Source organism: Sciurus carolinensis, chromosome 7 (assembly GCF_902686445.1).
Source record: "Sciurus carolinensis chromosome 7, mSciCar1.2, whole genome shotgun sequence".
NCBI lineage: Eukaryota > Metazoa > Chordata > Mammalia > Rodentia > Sciuridae > Sciurus > Sciurus carolinensis.
In genome coordinates this window covers 62,000,216-62,026,895 of record NC_062219.1, presented here as the reverse complement: position 1 = coordinate 62,026,895, position 26,680 = coordinate 62,000,216, and the positions used below count along the sequence as shown (strand labels likewise).

The following is a 26,680-nucleotide window of genomic DNA, read 5'->3' as shown; positions in this document are numbered from 1 at the left end:
ACAGTAATGCAGTCACATCAATGTTTATAAGCAGGTCAATTCACAATAGCTAGATTGTGGAACCAACCTAGATGCCCTTCAACAGATGAATGGATGACGAAACTGTGGTATATATACAATGGAATATTATTCAGCCACAAAGAATAATATTATTATGGCATTTGCAGACAAATGGATGGAATTGGAAAAAATCATGCTAAGTGAAATAAGCCAAACCCAAAATACCAAAGGTGAATGTTTTCCCTGATAAGTGGATGATGATACATAATAGGAGTGGGGGTGAGAGAAGATGGATTAGATTATGTAGAGGAAAATGAGAGGGAGGAGGGGGCAGGAGTATAAAACATGGTGGAATGAGACAGACATCATTACCCTATGTACATGAATGATTACACAAATGGTATGACTCTACATCATGCACAACCATAGAAAAGAAAAGTTGTACCCCATTTTTGTATAATTAATCAAAATGCAGTCTGTAAAAATAAAAAAAATTATTTAAAAAACCCTTCAGATAATGCAGCCAGTTCCATAAGAATGTTTTTGAAGCTTCCATAGAAGGAAAATGGAGAGCATAACCCTAAATGTAACTTGACAAGCACAATCTGCAGATTTCTGAACAACATCATCCTTCCACACTGTTTTCTGATAGTCTTCCTTGATACAGGGTTAAAACTCAAGAGATACCATGCTGTAACCTGCCCCTAGCCTGACTGCCCAGAATTCCTTTGCAAAAAGAAAATGGAATGTTATCTTGATGTGCTGCTTCCAGCATTCTCTGGGGATATGAAATAAGTTCAATCTTTCTATAGAAATGATCCATTTTCTCAAAATAGCCATAAGAGAGGACTTGATTTTTATCACAAATAAATTGTAAGTATTTGAAGTAATAGGTTTGCTAATTAGCCTGATTTTATCATTCCACAATGTATACCTGCATCAAAACACCACATTGTATTAGTATGCTAGTAAAAAATTTAATTTAAGAAAAAAAGAAAAATCTATTCTAGGTTTACTTGGATGGGAATACAGCAGTTGGATTCATTCCTCACTCTTCATACTTAAATAAATCCCAAACACATCAAAAAATTTAAGAAAAAAATGAAATTGAACTAGTACTAGAAGAAAAATATATAATAACTTTTTGGATTTCAGGACGAGAAAGGTTTTCCATGACATCTTCTGGAGACAAGATCCAAATGCAATTGAATTTTAAAATTTTGAAAGACTTAACGATGTTTAAAATTTTTAAGTCTGCGTGGCAAACAAAAATAAAAGTGACAAAATAAAGTAATACTTATGCAGCTTACACTATATATGTAGTTATAAAACCTTCTTTTTAGGTCTGAGGTTGTGGCTTACTTGTCAAATGCTTGACTAACATTCATGAGGCCCGAGGTTGTACCCCCAGTACTACAACAAATAAACAAACAATCAAAACAAAACCAAAAAAAGTTTTCTTTTTAAGACACTGTCATACAAATTTTCTGAGTCATCCAAAGAAATGTTTTCTTCCCTAATCTATATGTTTATGTACAGTTACTGAAGTGAAAAATCCAGCTGTATTTGAGTAAACTGAGGCCTGGAGAATGACAGTGGTACCCTTACTGCCTAGCCTTATGGCCTCAGGGTCTGGGTGTTATTTCCCTTAGGAGAAATATTTTTGAGGAAAAGTGAAATCCTAACAGTTCTTCCTTGATCTAAGCTATACTCAATAACCTGCATAATCATTTTTACAGAAGAGTAAGTTTGTATCTCAGAGTCTCATTTAAAGAGGATCAAATACAACTTGAACATTGTATAATAGATTCAGATTTTTTTTTAATAATGTTCCTGCTACTGCTACTTCTTCTCACCCTCTGCTCCCTCTCCTGCTCCACTCTAGACCTTCCCATCAAAACAGACCAGCATTTTACTTCCCTGTGTCCCGTAAAGCAATAACCAAGGTCTCCTGGCTTAATTTCTTCAAAAGCAAAAAAGAGGAGGGTGTAGTTCTATTAATATGGTTTCAAACCTACATTTCTAGAAGTAAAACTTATTATCCCACTAAATCAAGTATTCTTATGGCCATATCTCACTTATCAATACACTATCTCTAATATGTTGTAAATAGTAAATGAAAATACACTCAATAGCTTTCAGTTATACATTTATCAAATACATATTGTGCATGTACTAGTAGAAATGCTAAAATTTCCATCCAATTTAAGATGAGGAAGATAATAATACCTACATGTCATAGATTTATGAAGAAAATGGAACATGTTAATGCACACCAAATGTTTAGAATGTCTGACATGTGTCAATTTTGTTTTCTAATATTATTGTAATCATTATCTTGCTTATCTTTCTCTCCTCTTCATGTGCCAGGTACAATGCTAAAGAATAAGAATGAAATCATGAGGAAGGATAAAAGTCTCATCATCTGGCAGATAACCTAGATCTAATACGGTTTATACTATAGTGAGGTGGAATGGCAACAGGTATTGCTGCAAATACTGTAAAATATAAAATGTTTTTTGTGATAAGCTTCTTAGAGAAAGTCATATATTATCACAAGTTATAATAGGGCATCAAATCTAATCAGAGAAAAAAGTTTTTAATGAGCAAGTTTGAGACATTTGAGATCAACTTTGAAGGATGGAAGGCAATTAATTAGTTGATGTAGAAAATATCATTATATGCAGAAGTAGAGCCATGTACAGAGAGCATGGGAGAAAACACAGTAGCGACTTAACCCAGGCAAAAGGTGTGGCTAGAAGAGGGAGAATGAAAGGGGTGGAGCTGGATGGAAAGGAGAAGGAGAAGGGCAGGTCACCCAGTCTAAGCTACTCCCAGAAATTATATTCGTTTCACTCCTGAGCAACTGAAAGTCTATGTGGCTTAAAAAAAAAAAAATATTGCTTTTGATAAGATGGAATATGGGAGTTATATGGAGAAAAGTGAAATGATCAGGTTGCATTTCTGGCTACCTTTGGGAAAGATCTATAAGAGAACACTGTTATACTTATACACAAGTTAGGAGATTGTAGAATTAACCAAGGTGAGAGGTATAGAGGCTCAGACTAGAAAGACACACCTAGTGAACATGGAAAGGAGACAGACAATTATGGGGAATATTCAGGAGATAAAATCAGTAAGAATTAACTTCTCTGAGGAGAGGTGATATAAAATAATTTTAAAAAAACCATATTCCGCAGAAAATCCCATAATGTGGCAGACATTTTCCTTCTCTTTACTAACCTCCCCATTCAGAATGATACAATCACAAAGGAAACATTAAGAAATAATAGTTACAAGTTATCCTTGGACAAGTTTTCTAAATAGATTTGTTAATATAACAGAAAAAAATTAATGTTGGTTAGCATTTTCATTTTTTCTATGTCATTATCTGCCAATACATTTACTTATGTAAACTGCTTTCTATGGGTTCAATGCTAAGAGCAATAGGATAAAATTTAACAACCAAAATCAGATACAAATAAATGCCGGAAGCTGAGATCTACTATCGAGCAACAATCATTAGTCTTTCAAGAATTTAATTTTTTTGAGAATTTAACAGAAAACATAGAAAAATATTTCTTATTTTATAAATTCTATAGCTAAAAGACCACAGAGATAATAGCCTATCCATTACCTTTGAATAAATGTTCTATTTCTAAGGAAGATAAGTAATTTTTCAAAATGAAACTGTAGTATGTGTGGTTAGTGAATTTCTGTCTTATAATGTACTAGTGGCAAGGTTTTCTAAACTGAAATTTGATAAATAACTAGAAGACTTAGGATGAAACTACTAGATATTTGACATTTACTTTAATTTTACTTCATTGTTTATAGGAAATCTACATAAATCTTAAGAACTCTGTGCATTGTATTATAGTCCTATCATAAAAGATATCCCTACATTTTACCTAGAAGAAAAAAATAAGCTTTCCACTGGTCCTTAGCTTTTATTAAGATAGCATGATAAACTTTGCAAGCAACATCCTTGAACTTGTTTAAAATAAATTATCTGATTACTTTTCTACTTTTTCTTAAAGTCCATAAGAATATAAAACAATCATACAATAAGAAACTAAATGGTAATGTGAAATGGAACAAAATAAAAAAAGAAACCAGCCATAGGATATACTTCCAATTTCCATTACTGTGAAGTATTTTCCTACAAAGGAATACTCATAAGTAAGCAGTATTTTTTATTTTTATTATTTAGTGAAATCAAAGATAATTAAGATTATTGAATAACTTTCAAGTATATTCTAAGAAATATGGCAACTTCAGTGACTAATATAATACATAATTTACATTCACTAGATAGTTTTTTTAATACATCAAAAATAGCATTTCTTTTTCCCCCTCCAACCCAAATATATTAAGAACAACAAAGTGTTAATAAAAATTTATACAGAGGACTGCATTTCTTTACTAAAAGTATTTTAATATATAAGTAGCCATTACATTGCGCAAAAATCAAATCAGTCAATAACAGAAGAAACAATGAACTCAAAAAGAAACCAAAAGAAATTATCCAATCTGAACGACAGAGTAAAAAGATACTGAAAAAAAGAAATCTCTGGATGCTGTGGGACAACAGCAAAAGATCTAATATTCTTGTCAATGGATCCAATAAGGAATGAAGAAAGGGTGATAAGTTCAAGAAATAAAGGCTCAACCTTTCCCAAATCTGATAAAAGACATAAATCTACAGATTACAGAAGTTGAGCAAACAACAAACAGGGTAAGCACAAAGAAATCTATAATGAGGCATATCATACATAAATTTCTGGAAACTAAAGACAAAGAAAGGATCTTAAAAGCAACCCAACAGAAAAAACATATTACACAAGAAAGAACAACAACTTTAATGCAATGGGTTTCTCTTTAGAAACTATTAAGGCTAGAGAAAAGTGGCAGTGCATTTATCAAGGTCTGAAAGAAGAGAATTGACAACTCACAAACCTATATCCAGCAAAAATGTCCTTCAGGAATGAAGATGAAATAAAGGCATTCTCAGAATTTATGCAGAAAGTTAGCAGTAAGTTATTCATACAATATACAAATATCCAGATAAAACTACAACCTGAACATATGTAATATCTAATCCATCTCCATTTGCCCTAAGTACCATATATACATATTCTCAAAGAAAATAATCAATTGACTATATACTAGGGGAAAAAAAAAAAAAAAAACTCTTGAAAGACAAGGAAATGAAAGCAGTGAGATATCAGGGTTGATGACCACAAATACATCCATACCTTCACCACCAAGGTTTCTGGAGCTCTCTCTAGCAGAGTAATATGAAAGAAATCCAGGTTTCCCTTCCCCGTTGTTCAGGCACCTAAGAGATCTGAACATAATCTCTTTCCATTCCCAACCAAATTAGAAACAAAACCAAAACCTTAAGCCATCTCAACCAAAAACAAACAAACAAATAAAAAGCTGTGGAGATAAACACCACCAAAGCCAAGCAAGCAAATATAAAAAGAAGAAAAATTTCAAAACTCTGCAAATGTCTTGCTCTGACACACAGCGACTACCAGGACAGGAGAAATCATTATTCTAAAGTATCTGACCAGTGTTTTCACTGAAGTTCAAAGAACACTGATCAACTGAACCACTGAAATACACAGTGAACTTTGTAAAATAAAACACTGTTCATAAAAGGTATATTTGGGAAAAGAATTTTGAAATTTATGGTAGAGAATGTTGGAATATAAGACTGGAAAATTAGATCCATATTTTTAACTAATGACAAATTACTAAATTTATTCAAAATTTATTAAAATTGCTTTTTGGCTGAACATCAAAAAAGTATTTGCTGTCTGTATTAACTGTTTCACCTGGTAATATATCTTAGAATTATATAATTATGTCTCTTGAAAGGAAATTTTACATTCAAATCTCAATAAAATCATAACTGCTGCTAGAACTGATGGTCCCTCTTGAACCACAAAATAGATCACATCTCATATGACATTTAATTAATACAAGATTCCTAACAAGTTAAGTAGCTGGACTTAATTCAATAAGCAATAAAGAACCACTGAAAGTTTATGAACAAGGGAATAATATGATCAGAGTAGCATGACAGAAATTTGCAATGAGATTAATTTGCCTCACCATACTTAAAAGAAAAAAAAAAAGAGGATAAAAGTACTCAAACTGAGAAAATTGGGAAAATAACAGGAAATTTTAAAATTATATTTAATTTCATCAAGTATTGGGAAACTTACCAAAAAATATAATATAGAAATAATTTTTAAAACTATTACAACTACAAAATTGAAAAAATTAGGGAAAGCAGGAATTAAATCTTTAAAAATAAAAGTTGAATATGAGTTTGTTCCCAAATGCTTTGCTTTACTTTCTGCTTTGTTATTTCTAGGGCCCAATCCAAAATGCCATGATAGCAGTCTTTTAATCTGTTAGAATCTGTGAGATGGATAGAGGGAAAGGATAAAGAGGTTAGTAACTATGTAGTTTCAGTTCTATAATAATTAGCATTCAATTAGTATTAGAGGAAGAAAATTAAAAAGCAAGCATAAGAAAGGACATTGTTTATAATTATTACTGAGGTCAAGCACACAGTCCTTGGCCTTACAGTCAAAAACTACTGACAAAGGAAATAGGACATATCTAGCAAAGGAAAAAAGTGAGGGGACATATTTGTAAACCTTTAAAATACATAAATATAGAGCTTTACTTTCTGCATCTGCAAAATGAAGACACTCTCCAACAGGAATTTTGTGAGGATTGAGGAAGGATATACATATGCACTTAGCACAGTGACTGGCTGCTAAATTGAATTCAAAAGTTACTTTCCTTGTCTTTACATAAACATTCTTTCATTACCTTTGGTAATACAGTTGGATATAGTATAAGAACAAACAAAATATTATTTGATCCTGATACAGATTTCTCTAAGATTTCAGATCACATTTCAAGTATTGCCGCCTTATAACAATGGGAATGACTAAATCAATGAAGGATTTTTGTTCGTTTTAATGAGTTTCTTAAAGGTATGAAGAAAAACTAAAGCAAGAAGATAGAGCAGAATAACTTTCGTCTTGAAGCAGCAGTGAGACAAGAATGTCTAAGTCAAACTTAGCTTTTATAAAAAATTGCTTAAAGTTATATTTGCAAGCAATAAAAGGAAAATAAAGTATTTGCATTTCTTCAGTTGGCACTCTTAACACAAACCAGGATGCAAACCTCATTTTTTTTTTTTTTAGGGAAAATATATTGTAAGTTCAATATCATATGCTTCAGAATGGTTCCGATTTTAGGAAATTTTATTTTGAATAAAGACAATTTAATAAAACCTATCCCAAACATGTATGCCTTTAAAAGTAATCATGAACTAAAAATAAAACTCTATAAAATTATGTATCACTCTGATACATGGTTTTGAGATAATGACATCTGTAGTTAGGTTTAGCTAGTACTAAAAGAAAGACTTAAAATCAATCATATACCCAGGCATGTGAGTATACACCTGAATTCTTAAGAGACTCAGGAGGTTAAGGCAGAGGACAGCAATTCTGAGGTCATCCTAGTCAATTTAGAAGGTCTCAACATCAAAAACTAAAAGACTGGGAGTAGCACAGTGGTAGAGAATGCACTTGAGAAGCTCAATACCAAGTACCAAATAAAGCAATAAAATGAATTTATATATAACCTTACTTTAACAAAAATATGAACTTAGGATTCTAATGTGTTCATAAATGGTATACAAATCTACAAAACTCCCTTCTCTTTATTGTACATACTGAAATTTTAAGATATAATTCAGTTCATTGTGTTAAGTACACACATTATATGGAAAGAATAAAAATTTGTTAAGAGATATAATCATTACCTTTGCTATCAAACAATAATTGAATTGATTCTTTGACAAAACCAATTTAGATTATTTCAAGGAAAAGGCTGGATAGCATCACATTTAAATTTCAAGAGAATATTAAAAATGTGTTCATCTACCAGATTTGAGAAAGTTCTTTTAATTCAAGGCATTTGAAGAAATTGTTAAAATATTCCTAAGCAGAGGTTGATTTAAATTATGGACAATAAAGGTATTTTGAACTTAATATAATAACTTTAACTACTGATTTTTAGAAAAACAAATTTAGAATAAAATTCTATACAAATTTTACTAAATTGACATAATTTTGTTTTTCTGTATGGCTGAATAATTCTTCATTGTGTGTATTATTACTGTTATTATTCTTTATTTATACATTAGGTTCAGACACCTACACTGATTCCATAATTTGGCTATTGTGAATTTTGCTGTGATAAAGATGGGTATATATGTATTTCTACGGTATGCTGACTTTAAATTTTTCACATAAATGCTGAGGAGTGATACACAGCTGGATCATATGGTAATTCTATTTCATTTCTTGAGGAACCTCCATACTGATTCCCATAGTGGTTGTATTAATTTACATCCTCATTAACAGTATATACAAAATTCCTTCATCCATGCATCCTTACTAACATTTATTTTCGTTTGTATTTTTCATGGTTGCTATTCTAACTTAATTGAGATGGAATGTAGATTTGATTTGAATTTTGCTGATGGATAAAGAGGGTAGACATTTTTTCCCATAGTTGTTGGTCATTTGTACTTCTTCTTTTGAGAAGTGTCTGTTCAGTTCATTTTCCCATTTATTAAATGAGTTATTTGATATTTTTGGTATTGAACATTTTTAATTTTTTTCTATAGTCTGGATATTAATTCTGTTGGAAGAGCAGCTGGCAAAGATTTTCTCCCTTTCTGGAGGATCTTTCAATACTATGGTTTCCTTTGCTGTGCAGAAACTTTTTAGTTTGTTGCCACCCCATTTGATTCTTTCCCTTTTTTCCTGAGCTCCATTGGTCCTATTCAGGAAGTCTTTGCCTTCAGCAAAATGTTGAAGTGTTTTCCTTATTGTTTTTTATACTAACATTTACAGAGGTTCTGGTCTCATATTTAGGTCTTTGATTTATGTTGACTTTATTTTGTACAGGGTGAGATTTAAGGATCTTTTCTTCTACATATGGATATCCAGCTTTCCCAGTACCATATGTTAAGAGATTGTTTTATACAACATGTGTGTTTGGTACCTTTGTCAAGAATGAGATGACTATCTGTGTGGGAGGTACAGCTTTGAGGCTCCATTTATATCACATTTCGTAAAACTTTGAGAAACATCAATTTTATGCTAAAAGCAAACAAAGGAAGAAGAGAAAACAGAGTTCTCATGTCATCCCTAAATATACTTCTATACTTCAATATCTATTTGTGTGTTCAGGTCACTACCTGGCAATACCTCTAGCTCCAATTCCTAAATGTGAGTATGGAATAAGCCTATGATAATTACCTATGCCTTTTCTTTTTCCTTAAAAATAAAAGCTATTTCATGGCTTTACTGAAATTTTTCTTCCAGTATCTTTTTAAAATATAAAGCCATTTGTCAGTTTCAGAGTTTTAAAAAAACTGTCAGTGACAGAATTTAAACATTTAGTCCACCATACTATTTCATTAAATAAAATGAATATAATAATAACCAGAGCCAGGTCACTCACTGATATTACTTTTAATTAACCTCTATTGCATAGGTATCTGATTTTCACTAACAAACCTTTAAATGCTAATAGTATTAATTACATATAGAGATAATACTTAAAATATTAAACAATCACAGGAACAGGCAATTGTTCACCAGGAAAGGGGTTGGCAGGGATGCTGGGCTGGGTATTCCCTTATTCTCACCTTAGACCACACTTGATGCTGGATAATGCAGAAGTCTACAGTGGTACAGAAATGAACATTTTAGTGACTGGTGAGGGAACTCATCTGTAAGTACAGATGCCTTAGTGCTAGGACAGGGTCTCTGAGGTCTCTTTCTGTTCCTCAAAGTAACCTTTTGGTTGCTGAGTTATGAGTAGGTAAAAGATTACTTGAAGTGCTCTTGGCACTATGCATTTACTAACCAATTCAAAAATATTTCATAAAATTTTAACTAGTATTGTCATATATCTACATATTAGAAGAATATCAATCATGAAGAAAAGCAACAAATACTATCATCATTGATGTGACAGAATTTTATTTTATAATCTAGAGTTTAAAAGGTTTTAATTTGACTCTGAGGAAAGGACTGTGTGTAGAGGGGTGCAAAAATGCAGAGCAATAAAACCTTTAATTTGGAGAAACAGAACGTACTCCAAGGAAACACCATCAGCAACAGCAGCAGCCACCACCACCATCAATACCTGCAAATGGGCAACAGATCAGCAGCCAAAATGAAGGCTTGACTATTAACCTGAAGAATTTTAGGAAACCAGGAGAGAAGACCTTCAAACAACGTATCCATCTCTTTGTGGGTAATCTCCCTCCTGACATCACTGAGGGAGAAATGAGGAAACTGTTTGAGAATTATGGGAAGGCAAGTGAAGTTTTCATTCATAAGGATAAAGCCTTTGGCTTTATTCACTTGGAAACACAAACCCTGGTGGAAATTGCCAAAGTAGAGCTGGACAATATGCCACTCCATGGAAAAAAGCTGTGTGTGCACTTTGCCTGCCATAGTGCATCCTTTACAGTTTGAAACCTTCCTTAGTATGTGTCTAATGAACTGCTGGAAGAAGCTTTTTCTGTGTTTGGCCAGGTGGACAGAGCTGTGGTCATTGTGGATGACTGAAGAAGACCCTCAGGAAAAGGCATTGTTGAGTTCTCAGGGAAGCCAGCTGCTTAGAAAGCTCTGGACAGATGCAGTGAAGGGTCTTTCCTGTTAACCACATTTCCTTGGCCTGTGACTGTGGAGCCAATGGACCAGTTAGATGATGAAGGGCTTCCAGAGAAGCTGGTTATAAAGAACCAGCAATTTCACAAGGAGCGAGAGTAGCCACCCAGATTTGCACAGCCTGGTTCCTTTGAGTATGAGTATGCTACGCGTTGGAAGGCACTCATTGAGATGGAGAAACAGCAGCAGGATCATGTGGACTGCAACATCAAGGAGGGTTGTGAGAAGCTGTAAATGGAGATGGAGGCTGCTTGTCATGAGCACCAAGTCATGCTAATGAAGCAGGATTTGATGAGGCACCAAGAACTTGTAAGAATAGAAGAGCTGCACAACCAAGAGGTGCAAAAAAGAAAGCAACTGGAGCTCAGGCAGGAAGAGGAGTGTAGGCGCCCTGAGGAAGAAATGCGGCGTCAACAAGAAGAGATGATGCAGGGACAGCAGGAAGGATTCGAGGGGACCTTGAGATAAGGATGGGTCAGATGGCTATGGGAGGAGCTATGGGCTTAAATAACAGAGGCGACATGTTCCCTGCTCCTGTGCCAGCTGGTACCCCAGTTCCTCCAGAACCTGCCATTTAGATGCTGGATGGAACTTTGGAACTGACCCTACCAACAACTGAACACTTTGGCCAAGCTGCCACAATGGGAATTGGGGCAATTGGTGGAACCCCTCCTGCATTCATCTGTGCAGCTCCTGGGGCTGAATTCGCTCCAAACAAACATTGCTGATACTAATAAAGTTGCAGTGTCTAGTTTTCCAAAATCCTTAAAAGAAGGACCCTTTTTGGACTAGCCAGAATTCTACCCTGGAAAAATGTCAGGGATTCTTCCCAATAGTTAGGTCTTCCCTGCCTGTACTACTCTAGGAATATGCTGGAGGCAAAGAGCAAGGGAGGGGTGGTATGTAACAAATCAGTTCTGTGTGGTATACTGGTTAATTGATTCTGTGTGGTACATTCCTGAAGTCTCAAATGTGATTGTTGAGGGCTGGGGGATGACCATAGCAAAATGGATTCAGTTACAGCCCCACTAATCTTGATCATACCGTTCTTTTTTTTCCCCTATAATGTTTTATTTGCTTTCTTATTCTTACGCCCCTCGAACCCAGAGACACTGCCACATATACCACAAAAACAAAACATCCCCCAAGCACCTTAGCCCCATTGCTCCATTCGCTCCCAAGTGAGAATTCAGGAAAATGTCCACAGAGGTCATAGACAACATACATATATCCCTATATTACCCCTTTATGTCTAAGGAAGACATTTTCTCCTAGAATTTTTTGTTTTAGTATATCTTTAAAAAAAAATCTTGTGTTAACTTGCCTCCATCTTTTTCTTGGGTAAAGACAACTCAAGCAGGACCCTTTTGTGTCCATGATGTTGCTGTTCACAGCTTTTCTTGATAAGTCTAGCAAAATCTTGGGAACAGGGCTGCTGTAATGCTGATAGTCTGACAGTAGCTCTTAGCCTTGCCTATCTTAGGTAGTTATGCTGTGCAGTTTTATTGGTGTACCATGTTTGATTTGTTCCTGATAGCTTAAATTTGAAGTTTTTCTGAGAAATGGAGAAGTAATGCAGCATCAACTTATTAAAATACATTTTAAGCCTTAAAAAAAGGTTTTAATTTTATTATTCTGAAAGCAAAAGCTATTGGCAGCTCAGTAAACTAAAACCTTCACTATCTCTTCATCTTGGAAAACTTTCCAAACTTTCAAAAGTACTCAAATGAGAAAAAAACTGAAAGCCCAAAACAACACCTCATTAATAGTCATTACCTATAAATTATGGCAATTTTGCTGTTTCTTTATAAAATTATCACACCTTTACTTTTCCATCATATGATTTTGCCATTTTCAGTAATTAAAAAAATGAATTATACCATATACTCATCATATATTGTAATGAACTGAAGCGAAAACTAAACAGCCATAGATATTTCTCCCCTTATCTATATTTATGTATACATTTTACAAAATTTCTTTCAAATAATACCAAACTCCTTATATACTGTTTTTTTTAAACATACACACACACACAAAAAAAAAAACAAAACAAAACCTGTGACTAGAAAAGATGGGAAGAAGTGAAGCATTCATGAAAACTTAAGACTGTGAAATTAGAAAATCTGGAATATAATTCTCTGTGATATTGGAAATGAGACCTCAGAAAATTATTGTTGACCTATAAGTCTCAGTTTCCTCAATTGTTCCTTAACAGAACTAAAATATCAGGTTGCCAAAGAAAGGAATATGATTGGTGACAGAAATTTGTGTCACTTTTCTCTTGTTTCTACCAAAACAATAGATAATTGAATGATAGGTTATGAAGCTACCATATTGCAGAAAAATACCTATGCTGAATAAAAAACTAACACCTAATGTAATGTTAAAAACAGATTATGAGGCTGGGGATATAGCTCAGTTGGTAGAGTGCTTGCCTCCCAAGCACAAGACCCTGGGTTCAATCCCCAGCACCGCAAAAAAAAAAAAAAAAAAAAAAAAAATTAAATTAGAGTATAACTTAATATGTTCTTATAGCAGAAAAGGTGAAAAAAATCCAAAAAATACACATAATGAAAACAAAATCTTCCATAATTGTACAACCAGAACTAACCAGTATAAGTAGATTATCCAGTTATTGTATGTGACATATAATTGAATTCAACAGTATGTAGGTCTGTTACTTACATTTTTTCCCCTCAAATTTATACTTTTAAGACCAGAAAACATAATCTTCTATTTATTGTTCATGTAGTGAAGCCAAGTCCTTGTCCCAGAGTGGCAGGGTGCAGCCCACGCATGCTGGAGTACAGGAGGTGAGCACAGGTCCAGGCAGTGGAGTCTACCATTCCAGAGTAGGCCTAAGGCACAGTGAGCTAGAGCCAAGGTAAGCCAGGGAGCACTGACCTGTTGTACCCAGGCAACCCAGTCAGGGTCCAGCATAGATGCCCGCACCCACAAACCCCAAGCATCCACATTCTGCTGACCTCAATCTCCCACTTCCTGACAATAATACAAGTGGGGGCATACCCAAGAGACTGCAAGAAAGTTACTCAAGGGTTAAACAATAGTGTTAATACTTTTCAAGACCTGTTTAGCATATATTTGGACTAACAGTGTTGATCCAAGAGCTATTTAAACCCTAGCCTAGCACACTCATGCTGGTAACTTGGGTTCCCTCTTGTCCATAAGAGTTCTGCTCTTTTTTTTTTTTTTTCGTACTTTGATAAATTCTTTTGTACTCACTCTTCCTCATAGGTGGATTTCATTCTTTGAATTCATGACATAAGAACCCAGAAAGAAACTGGCAGTAAGCTGCTGGGGTCTGCTACAACACTGGAGAGTGACACCAGCCATTAAGTGCTGCAACTGGCCACTCTCTGGCTTTGCTGGCTGTGATCTTAGGACCTTAAGCTAGCAGGCATTCCCTGCTGTGATTAGCTGCTAACACTAAAATGGGCTTTGTTGGTTGCAGTGGCCTGCAGCTTATTCAGACTCCACCCACCGGTAGAAGAAAAGAATTTGTTTCATCTCAAACTCCACTTTGTGTACTAAGAATTGAACCCAGGGCTTCACACATAAGTACTCTATCACTGAGTTACATCCTCAGCCCTTTATATGTTATTTGGAGACAGTGAATAAGTTGCCTAGGCTTGTACTGAAATTCAGATCCTTCTACCTCATTCTCCTTAGAAGATAGGATTATAAATGTGCACCATTGCGCCTGGCATGAAACAGCATTTTTAAGGAATAAATACTTTAACATGCAATACATATTGTGAAACTAGTCTATTAATCATAGAAATTTAAAATTTTCTTAATCTTTTGTTACAGTTTTTTAAAATCTTAAAATGAACATGACTGTATCCTATGATCTGCTGTTTTTCCAAGAGGGTTTATAAGAGGTGTACTTAAGGACAACCAGTAAAACTGACCAAAAGTATTGATTATACACTCTATTTTTATTAACTCCAAAATAAATTTAACTGAAACCTGGTTTCCATCTTTGTCATGTGTTTCAAAGAATGTTGCATATCCCTGAGGTGGGCTAAAAGATAATGTTCGGTCAGAAACTGTGAATTTGATTGTCTTAGCTCAGGTTGCTACTATAACAAAACAGAATGAACTAGATGACTTAAACAATAGACATTTATTTCTCACAGATCTAGACAGTGATTTGAAAGATCAAGGTGCCTACAGATATCATGAATCCTAGCTCTTTAATTTGCAGGCAGACACCTTCTCACTATATGATCATGTGGCCTTTCGTTGGTGGTTGGAGAGAGAAAGAAAAGGACAGAGGTAGAGGTAGAGAGGAAAAGAGGAAGAGAGAGAAAGTGACAGAGAGAGAGGTATCAATCACTTTTTTCTAAGGGAACTAATCTCACTGAAGGCATCACCATCCTGACTAAACTCAATTATTTCCCAAAAGTCCCACTTCCAAATACAATTACATTACATTGGGATATCTAGGATGAGGTATAAACATTAAACATGTAAGTATGACTTTATTTGGAAAAAGGAACTTTGCATATGTTTAATCAAGGTAAGGTTCTTGAGATCATACTGATTAGGGTATGTCAAAAATTCAATGATTAGCATTAGAAGAAAGAGTAAGAGAAAAGACATACAAAGGGAAAAAAGCCATGTAAAGATAAATGCAAAGAACACAGTGATATGCATACAAGCCAATAAATACCAAAGGTTGCAAAGGATTTCCCATAATCACCAAAAATGAGTCAACTCTGAAGACACCTATACTGTAGACTTCTGTACTCCAGAACTGGGAGAGAATGAAGATTCTGTTATTTTAAGATATCAAATACATAGTATTTTTCTATGGCAGCCCTAGGAATAGTTTCATCTATTTTCTATCAAATTTCTCTGAATTGTCTTATTAATATTTGGTCATCCAACTACATATGGTCACAGTAAATGCCTGTAATCTCAGCAAGCTGGGTTGCTTAAACAGAAGAATCACTAGTTTGAAGCCAGTTTCTGTAATTTAGTGAGACCCTCAGCAACTTAGAAAGACCCCATCTCAAAATAAAAAATAAAAAGAATTAGGAATGTAGATCAGTGGTAAAGAGACCCAGGTTCAATCCCTGGTAGCAAAATTTTAAAAATTAAAAAAAAAAAATCCATCATTTTATTTTTTAAAAGCACCATGATTATCATGATACTTGTATATTATATTATGGGAAAATAATAATCTAGTTGTAGTCCTAATAAAATTTCTTCTACTAAGCTGTAATAATATCTTTGAAGACAGGAAGTATATCTTTTTTTTTTTTTTCTTTTTTAAATGGTACTGGGGATTAAATCCAGGAGTACCATACTGCTGAGTTATATCCTCAGAGCCCCCTCCCCAGCTTTTTCATTTTTTATTTTAAGACAGGATCTCACTAAATTGTCCAGGCTAGCCTTGAACTTGTAATTCTTCTGCCTTCACCTACTGAGTCACTGGTATGTCAGGTGTGCACCACCATACCTAGCCAAGAACTATATTTTAAATTTTTTTACTTTAAGTCATTTTACCTAATGTAGTGCCATATAAAAGAGTATAATTAAAGAACTTCCCATTTGATGAAATAAAGAATGATTAAAATTTTTTATTATATGTTAAGTTATCCTTATTAAATGGTTTAAAATACAAGGTGGACAATTTTAAGATCTTAATCATCCATATTCTCATTCCCCACTGTTTTAAAAAGACAATATTTAATATCAATAGACTTAAAATTTTTGCTTGGAACTTAACAATATTCAAAACACAGTGAGTATCACAAGTTAGAAGGGATACCATAGGTCAAAGCACCAGTAAAATTTCTTTTGTGGTGCAGATTTAATATGTGGTTACAAATAAAAGAAGCTCATTGCATTATGAACATTTGTATTATGTACTATAGTTTCTTAAGACACAATTGTTTAATAATTTTCACAATTACCTAAAAAAAAAGTACTAAATAAAATATCTAGGTAAATGACATACCTGAGTTCGTAAAATTTCATTTTTTGACAACTGCATATCACCAGTTAATTCTTTCACAATGATACCCAGTGGCTCTAGACGTTTGCTGAAGTAATTTGTCATTTCAGCTGCCAAGGCTTTCATTGGAGCAACATATACAATCTGTATCAAAGGAACACTAGCTTAATGAATGAGCAAAAACTATAATGTCATTTGCTTCACAGTAGCCAGTACAAATCACAATTTATTGTGAAAATGATTCTAGCAACTTCCTGTGGAAAAAAATCTTAATAGTGATATATGAAAAGTACTTATCTTTGCTGGATAAGTGGATAGCTATTTAAAGGACAATGGAATTGTTTACATAGCTTTATCACTTGGAAAATTGGTTCTGCTTCAAAGCTAAATGTATTTTCATAGCTTTTCACAAGGGTAATAGGATTTTCATACACAAACCGGGACTGCCTTAATAATGAAGTAACTCAAGCAGTGTTTTTATGTGACTTCAAATACAATCCTTAAGTACTTCCAGATTTCATTTAATATATATAACTTCCAGCTTATTTTAATTCTTACAATTTAAAAAGCTACTGTCTTGTTTGTTATTTTCCTACCTTAAATTCATTCTTTTTGATAACACCTTGTTGAAAATGTTGGCGAATTTCATGCAAGACTGTAAGCATTGCAATGTTGGTCTTTCCAGCTCCAGTAGGGGCACAAATCAGCATATTCTCATTGGTGTTGTAGGCAGTTTCAAATACTATTGACTGGATTCTATTAAGTCTCCTCATTCCTTTAAAAGCCAACTGTCCAATCTAAAAGAAAGGCATGACTCATTATAAATTATATTAATGTGAAGAACTCATACAAAACATAAAATAAAACATTAATTTTTCTTTGAGTTTAAAAATACCAAGTTTGTTCTGTTTCTAGTGTCCTATTTTTAAACTATAATGTGTGCAGTTGTGAACAAATAAAACTGTTGCCAAATTATAATGCATTTGGAAATTAAAATTTAAGAAATATGAAAAATATGAAAATGAGACTATATTGGCATCTTTGAACACAATCCGTAAGTACGAAACAATGATAAATTAATAATGTATCGAAGTAAAATTACATGAAGATAATTTAAAGTTCAAATTCATTTACAAATTTCATGTTAATGCTCTAGTTTATTTAGATTGAAAATGACTAGTAAAAGAGCAAACAAGATACTTCCTGTAGATATAGATCAATAGGAAATTCTATTTCAATATTTTATGAAAAACAGTTTTAAAAAACACTTTTAGAAAACATAACAGCAATATTAGGAACAATAGTCATAGATTTACACAGTAGTTTTTACTGCAAAAAAAGCAGTTGTAGATACTTTGCTATTATTTCTTCATTTAATCCTCAAAACAATTCAATGATATGTTATTATTATGTCCTCTTAACAGATAATGCCTAACACAGAGATTGGTTAAATAATTTTTCCTTAAGTCTTCCTATGGAAAGAATCCTAAGAGATGAAAACTAAACTGTTTAAGAGTAAACAAAATACTGGTTGAGATTAATGGCAGGAAACTAGAATGACATATTAATGTCAGAAAAAGTAAATTTTGAAGCCAAAAATATTGCCAGCAATAAAGATATTCATTTCATAATGACAGAGATGAATTAACTAATAGAATATTAAGTCTCAAATATTTATATATATAAAACAGATCTTCAAAATACATGAAGCAGAAACAAAAGACATGCAAAGAAAAATAGACAAATCCACCCGCACAGTAAAATGTCTCATTGTCCCTCTCCAGAAGTTGTAGAATAAAAAACTTGAAAAATATGAAATAAACAATATGAAAATCAGCAAGGTTACAGTAAACTGAACAGTACTATCAACCAACTTCACCTGATTGAATTTATTCAACTAAAAATAGCATACACATTCTTCCCTAATGCTTAAACATTTGTCAAGATATATACTGTGTCACAAAACACAAACATACCTGCATTGGTCTTGATAAACTGAAAAAGAAGCAAATCTTATAAAATCTGCTCTCTGATCACAATGCAATTGAATTAGGCATCCTTAATAGAAAGTTTCTTAGAGAATACCCAAATACAGTTGAAGCATTCCTAATTTGAAAATCCAAAATACTCACAAATCTAAAACCTTTTGAGTACCAATATAAATGGAAATTTCATACCATGAAACTTGGTTTCATGCACAAAATTATTAAAACATTGTATAAAATTGTCTTCAAGCTACATATATAAGATGTATATGAAACATAAAATTAATTTTGTCTTCAGACTTATATCCTATCCCCAAGTAACTCATTATGCATATGCAAATATTCTGATTTTTTTTTTTTTTAATTTGAAATCTAGAAACACTTGTAGTCCCAAGAATTTTGGATAAGGATAGTCAACCAGTATTTGAAACTAAATCATGTACTTCCTAAATAAGCTACTGAGGAAAAAGGAATCAAATGGGACATTAATATATATTCTTAATGGAAGGAAAATGATAATTCAATATGTAAGTATTTGTGGATATTGCAAAAGCAATATTTAGCAGAAAATTCAAAACAGTAACTTTCCATATTAAGAAAGAAGAAGCCAGGCGTGGTGGTGCACGCCTGTAATCCCAGTAACTCCAGAAGCTAAGACAAGAGGATTGCAAGTTCAAAGTCAGTCTCAACAAAAGCAATTAAGCAACTCAGGGAGACCCTGTCTCTAAATAAAATACAAAATAGGGCTGGGGATGTGGCTCAGTGGTCAAGTGCCCCTGAGTTCAATTCCTAGTACCCACCTTCCAAAAAAAGAAAGAATAAAGATTTCAAATAAATGACTACTTTATCTTTCAAAATAAAATAAAAAAACAAAAGCAAATAGAATAAAGGAAATAATAAAGATGAATAAAATTAAAAAAGGCAATTCTTCATGATTAATAAAATTGATATTTCTCAAGTCAAAACGTTAAGGAGAAAAAAAGAGCGAAGACACAAATTTGCTCTGTCAAGAATGCCAAAGGTAGCATCACCACAGTACTACAGAAATTTAAAGGGTGATAAGAAAACATTATGAACAATTTTATACGAAAAAGTTTGTTCAGGTCAAATAGACATGAACAAATTGATAAACTGGACTTAAGCAAAATGAAAAATATGATTTTCAAGATATTGTTAAAAGAGAAGTCACAATGGGATAAAAATCTTTGCAAAACATAATGTACTGGTATTCAGAATATATAATTTTCTAAAAACAATAATCAGAAAAAATGTAACTTTAAAAACAGACAAAAGATGAACAGTTATTTCAGCAAAGAATACATACAGATGGCAAATAAGTGCACATACATATAAAGATACACAGCACCAATAGTCATTAGGGAAATAAAAGTTGAAGTAACAATTTGTACTTATTCCAATAGCTTAAATCTTTAAAAGTTTCTGAACCAAGACTTGGTTTCCTGATAATTAGAGAAATGCAAACTAAAACCACCCTAAGATTTCATCTAACTCCAATTAGAATGGCTATTATCAAGAACACAAGCAACAACAAGTGTTGGTGTGGATGTGGGTGAAAAGGGCACACTCATATATTGTTGGTGGAGTTGCAAATTGGTACAGCCACTCTGGAAAGCAGTATGGAGATTCCTCAGAAAGCTTGGAATGGAACCACCATTTGACCCAGCTAACCCACTCCTTGGCCTATACCCAAAGGACTTAAAATCAGCATATCCAGAGATACAGCCACATCAATGTTCATAGCAGTTCAATTCACAGTAGTTAGATTGTGGAACCAACCTAGATGCCCTTCAATTGATAAATGGATAAAGAAACTGTGTTACATATACACAATGGAATATTACTCAGCCATAAAGAACAATAAAATTATGGCATTTGCTTGTAAATGGATGAAGTTGGAAAATACCATGCTAAGTGAAATAAGCCAAGCCCAAAAAATCAAAGGCCAAATGTTTTCTCTGTTAAGTGCATGACAATATATAACGATGGGGGTAGCGGGGGGGAAGAGAAGAATGAAGGAACTTTGGATGGTGTAGAGAAAAAAGGGGTGGGGGGGGACGGAAAAACTGTAGAATGAAACAGATAGTATTACCCTATATATATATGTATGATTACATGAATGGCGTGAATATACATTGTGTACTACCATAGAAATGAAAAGTTGTACCCCATTTGTGTACAATGTATCAAAATGTGTCTGTAAAAATAAAAAAAAATTTTTTAAATCCTTAAAAGTGACAAAAGAAAGATTAGTAGATGCATAGTGATGATGGTAGGTAGGGTTAAAGAGGAAGAGGAGGGATTAGAGGGGGGCAAAAAGCACCTTTGAGAAGTGATGATTATAGATGGTCACTGTCTTGATTGTGGTGATGGTTTCACATGCTAAACTTATCAAATTATTACTTTAAATATATATGTGTACATATATATGTGTTTATGTATGGATATATATCTATGAATGACAATTTGCCTCAATAAAGCTTTTTATTTCATTTTGATCTTTTTTGTAGTGCTCAGAATTGAACCTAGGGCTCTGTACATGCTAGGCAAGTGGTCCACCACTGAGCTAAATCCCTAGTCTCTTTCTATTATATTTTGAGACAGGATCTTGCTAATTTGTTTAGGTTGGACTTCAAATTTGGGATATCCCTGCCTTAGACTTCCTAGTAGCTGAGATTATAGGTGTGCACTACCATACTTAGTTCTCAACAAAGCTATTAAAATATTAAAATAATATAAAATGAAGTGGTGAGTAATCTATTAGATCTATTTATGCTTTATTATGACAAAGACATTAGAAGAGATCAGGAGAAATAAATTTTGGGCATAGACTCTAAGGCAAGTCATTCAAACCTCAAACTACCAGTGATGCTTTCTATATCAACTTCTACTGGTCACTCAGTACTGGTAGGTCAGTAGAATGTGCTATTATGATGCTGGTCTAGGGGACAGAGGCTCAGGTTAAAATACTGTCTTTGACAATGTTTGCACTATAATGTTGAAGAAATTAAAGATTTCTGAATTCCATTTCCTCATCTGCAAGATAAGTAGTTTATATAAGGAGATTATAAAGATTAATTTTTAAATAGTCTAACAAGTGTGGAATGCTAACTATGGGCCAAAAATAAGGAGGTCCTTTAAATGAATTATTCTTATTATTATTATTTCTAAGGACCATATCAAATTACTTTACAGATGAGAAAACTAAGCCTTCAAAAGGTTTATTTAAATTCAAACAACTATACATGGTGGAGCCAGGATTTGAAGTAGTGTATAACTTCAGAATTACTGTCTTGAATTAGATGTTTATACCCATACACAAAGCTGGTACTTGTTAAATATGTTGAAATAAATCAGTATTATCATTAGTCATATTATCATTACAGTCATATCTCAGTAAGCTAATATGGTGCTATGAATGAATACTAAAATTTTCAAAGTATTTATAAACTCATATCAAAAAATAGAGACTACTGTTTCTAAATTATAAATCTAATCACTGCACATTCTAGCTTGAAATTTTCCTGTCTTCTCATTGCCAATTTTGACTGAACAGGGTATACAGCATATAGAATCCATCTAGACACAGAGTATGCTTTACACAGGATTCTTCAAAACACAAACTCTTGTTATTATCTTTTCCTACCACCATCTATGTGAACCTGTCTGAACATTTTTCTGCCTTCATGTTACATAGAAAACCTTTCCTAACTATAGAAAATCTTCATTATCATTCATTTTCACAGTAAAAAGTAATTTCTGGTTTCCTCCAATTTCTTAAGTATTATGTTTATTTCTATCACATTTCACCATATTTCAAAAGGATGAAGGAACTCCCATTTCTTAGAACCTAAGCATTCAAACAACCCTCTATATATTATTATTATGACCCTTAACAGTAAACATTGAAATTATATATTTAAATGAATATCTGGCCCACTGGACTAAAACCAAGTATTTGTTTTACTACTCTATTACTCCAGTTAGTAATCAATTGTCAGTAACATAATAGGTTGCTTAATAAATTTTTATTAAATGATTTTATGCTGATTAGTGGCAAAAATAATTTTAATTAAATGGGGGAGTTAAAAAGACATGCACGTCATATACAATAGTCTCCAAAAGAAATAGTAAATTGAATCTATACAATAATAACAGCTTAGGAAAAAATCTACATTCTACTTTCAGTTAGAAATATATTTATTTGTTCTTGAAGAATAACATTAATAATAAAAGGATCAGAAAAATATACTAACAAAAAAATCATATATATGGAGGTTTATAAAATTCTACTCAATTCAACAATCATTGATAATAGTGTATGGGTATTATTAGACTAAAAACTTGTTAATGAAAGTTTGTTAAAGAAAAAAAAGTATGGTAAAATTATATGACATTTCAGTTTCTATAATAAAAATAGGAACTATATCCTTAGGTTTCTGAAGGAAAAGAGATCTCTATAAATGCCATTTCAGGTAGAAGAAACTTATTACAAAAACACCTATAGCTAGTGAAAAGTAAGGAGCTGTGTGATGATATGGAAAGAGATGGCAGCAATGAAAATGGAAAAGTAGACCTAGACCAGAAAATTACACTGAGAGAACTTGGCCTTGTCCCCACTCCCCCTCTTCTAACAAATCACTGAATGAACACCTACCACAAATCAGGACTACCTCAGTTCTGGAGAGATAATAGTGAGGAAAAAAGAAACAGTTGCTATTTAAGGTTTGTTTTAAGCAGGAAAGGAGCACATGATAATCCTCTGTAGAATACTGTGTGGAAATGTTTGCAAGTTTAAAAATGATGGGAGATCCAAGATGGCAGAAGAGAGGGAGGCTGTGTTCCTTGTTGCTCCGTAACTCCAGTTTCAAGCAGAGAATATCTGTTTCTTGGTAAGGCAGGTTTTGCTGCTTATTGATCCCCTGCTGTTTACCCCATTTGTCTGCTGTGATCACCTGCAGTCTGCCAGCATATAAAGGCATTTTTTGAGTGAAGCTTGGTCACTGTCAGACGCCTATAATCCGCCATTTGCCTGCCTCTCCCCTGTCCATCGCCTGCCTTACACCTATCCATCACTCAACACACGAGGTTCTCCTTCACGATCGTCCAACAACAGTCAGCAAACTGATCCTCAACCGCCAGTGGAGCAACAGGCGCCTGCTGTTGCCTGGAAGTTCACTGTTACAGTACCTGCAGGTTTGATTACACTTGGCTGCCGCCATTTTGAGAAAACAGCCTTGTAGGCCAGCCAGACTGACTCAGTCCAATCTCCAGAATCTCTCAGCGCAACTGATTACTACCTGCCTCTGGGGCCCTCACATCGACTGACCCTCCCTGCCGCCAGGACCCCCAGACAAACTGACTGCGCCCTATCACCGGGACACCAGACCGACTGATTGCAACCGGCCTCCAGGATCCCACAACCACACCAAACACATCCGACCTCCAGGACCCCTGCCTGACCAACCACATCCCGACTCCAGAACCTCCTGCTGACCACGGTCACACCCTGAGCTGCAGCTCCCCATCTGCCAACACATTTCGAAGCCAGAGTGGCCATCTTGGATAATCCTGGAAGCCTTAGCTCTGATCTTTAGGTGGGGCAAAACCCATCCTGAGACGCGTGCTGGAGGCTTGATGCTCATTGTCAGCTACCTCTCATGCATCGGGCTACTGAACTCTGGGAGGTTTCATTACTTTATGACTGTTATACTGTAGATTTTCTTTTTTCTCCTAATTGAAAAAAAATTAAGTTTTTATTTCTTTACTTTTCTTGTTCTCTTTTCCTTTGGTTTACCGGTTCCCTCAGAGTCTCTTTCTCCCTTTTTTGCATGCTAACATCCCATTTCTTTTCATTACACTCTCACCCTTTCTATTATCTAGAACTTCTGGATATTCTTTTTTTATCCCATTAACAGTCACATTCTACATCCCTCTGCATCCTCTTTGTCCTCCATTTGAAACTGCAGACCTTATTGCAAATCTGTTTGTTTCACTGAAGATAATATTTGAACTCATTCTGTTTATTATGACAATTTTGTTATTGTCCTCATAGGGGCTATTTAGTCTAGGATTGCATAGCGTGTGAATTGGCACTGCTAATATTGATCTCCCCATAAAGAAAGGGTTTTGGAAACTTATAGGGTCACTATAAGCCTATAGGGGGAAATCTGTAATACCCAGATCTACACTGCTAGAGGGGAAGATACATGAACAACATGAAAAAACAAGGGAAGAAAATGATCTAAACAAATCTAGATTCTATATTAATAGAATTCCATGACAGTATGTTAGAAGAAATGTCAGAAAAGGACTTCAGATTATACATGATTAAGATGATTCACGAAGCAAAGGATGAGATAAGAGAGCAAATGCAGGCAATGAGTGATAATACCAATAAGCTGAAAGAGCACCTGCAGGAAGCAAAAGATCATTTCAACAAAGAGATAGAGATTCTTAAAAAAAAACAAACGGAAATCCTTGAAATGAAGAAAACAAAAAAAACAAATAAAAAACTTCATGGAAAGCATCACCAACATACTAGACCACTTGGAAGACAGAACCTCAGACAATGAGGACAAAATATTTAATCTTGAAAATAAAGTTGCCCAAACAGAAATCATGAACAGAATCTCCAAGAATTATGGGATATCATGAAAAGACCAAATTTAAGAATTCTCGGGATTGAGGAAGGCACAGAGATACAAACCAAAGGAATGAACAACATATTCAATGAAATAATATCAGAAAATTTCCCAAGCCTGAAGAATGAAATGGAAAATCAAATACAAGAGGCTTACAAAACACCAAATGCACAAAATCACAACAGAACCATACCAAGGCATGTTATTATGAAAATGCCTAACATTCAAAATACAGATAGGATTTTGAAGGCTGCGAGAGGAAAGCATCAGATTACATGCATCTCCACTCGCTCCCGAACCCAGGATTCAAGAAGGGGAGGCATTGAGAGACTCACAGTAAAATAGAGTCACGGGGTGAGTCTTCCCCACCGGGTGAAGCTCGGCCTGGGCAGTAGGCCCGGATAGGGGTGCTTATCAGAGTAGGGAAGGGCAGCTAGTGTCTTCCCCAGGCAGCCCTGTGCACTCTGGCGGTGGGTTCCTCCCACACGGCCAGCTTCTCCAGCTTCTCGGAGCAGGCCCCCCAGTAAAAGCCTTTCCACACAGAGCCAGCTCCAAGCCCTGGAACCGGGCTAGGGGCAGCTTTCTTCGGAAGCACTGCATTATCAATTGCCTCCAAGACTTCAGGCTACTGAAGGCTGGGAGGTGATACACAGGAAATCTACAGGGACACTATAAGTCAATAGAGGAAATCTGCAATATCTCAGGGTCCCACTGACATCTGACCAATATGAGAAAACAAGGGAAGAAAATGTTCCAAACAAACCTAGATACTATATCAATAAAACACAATGACAGCACAGCAGAAGAAAGGTCAGAAAGGGAGTTCAGAATGTACATAATTAAAATAATCAGGGAAGCAAATGAGGAGATGAAAGAGCAAATGCAGGCATTGAAGGAGGAGATGAAAGAGCAAATGCAGGCATTAAATGATCGCACCAATCAACAGTTAAAAGACCAAATACGGGAAGCAAGAGATCATTTCAATAAAGAGTTAGAGATACTGATAAAAAAAAAAAAAAGAACAGAAATTCTTGAAATGAAGGAAACAATAAACCAAGTTAAAAACTCCATAGAAAGCATAACCAATAGGATAGAACACCTGGAAGACAGAACCTCAGACACTGAAGAAAAAATATTTAATCTTGAAATCAAAGTTGACCAAACAGAGAAGATGGTAAGAAATCATGAACAGAATCTACAAGAATTATGGGATATCATAAAAAGACCATATTTAAGAATTATTGGGACTGA

General features: G+C 34.2%; 1 protein-coding gene and 1 pseudogene across 5 annotated transcripts in view; one reads left to right on the top strand and one right to left on the bottom strand.

Annotated features, from left to right (window-relative positions):
• Positions 1–26,680, bottom strand: part of Ascc3 (activating signal cointegrator 1 complex subunit 3) — a 404,873-nt gene that overhangs the window by 274,469 nt on the left and 103,724 nt on the right. For all 5 annotated transcript variants that reach the window (XM_047557710.1, XM_047557711.1, XM_047557712.1 and 2 more), the window contains 2 exons: positions 17,379–17,579; positions 16,786–16,926 (listed from right to left, as the gene is read on the bottom strand). In XM_047557710.1, coding sequence (XP_047413666.1) covers positions 16,786–16,926; positions 17,379–17,579 — 342 coding nt within the window. The remainder of the gene's footprint in view (positions 1–16,785; positions 16,927–17,378; positions 17,580–26,680) is intronic.
• LOC124988432 (non-POU domain-containing octamer-binding protein-like) lies at positions 10,171–11,521 on the top strand (annotated as a pseudogene).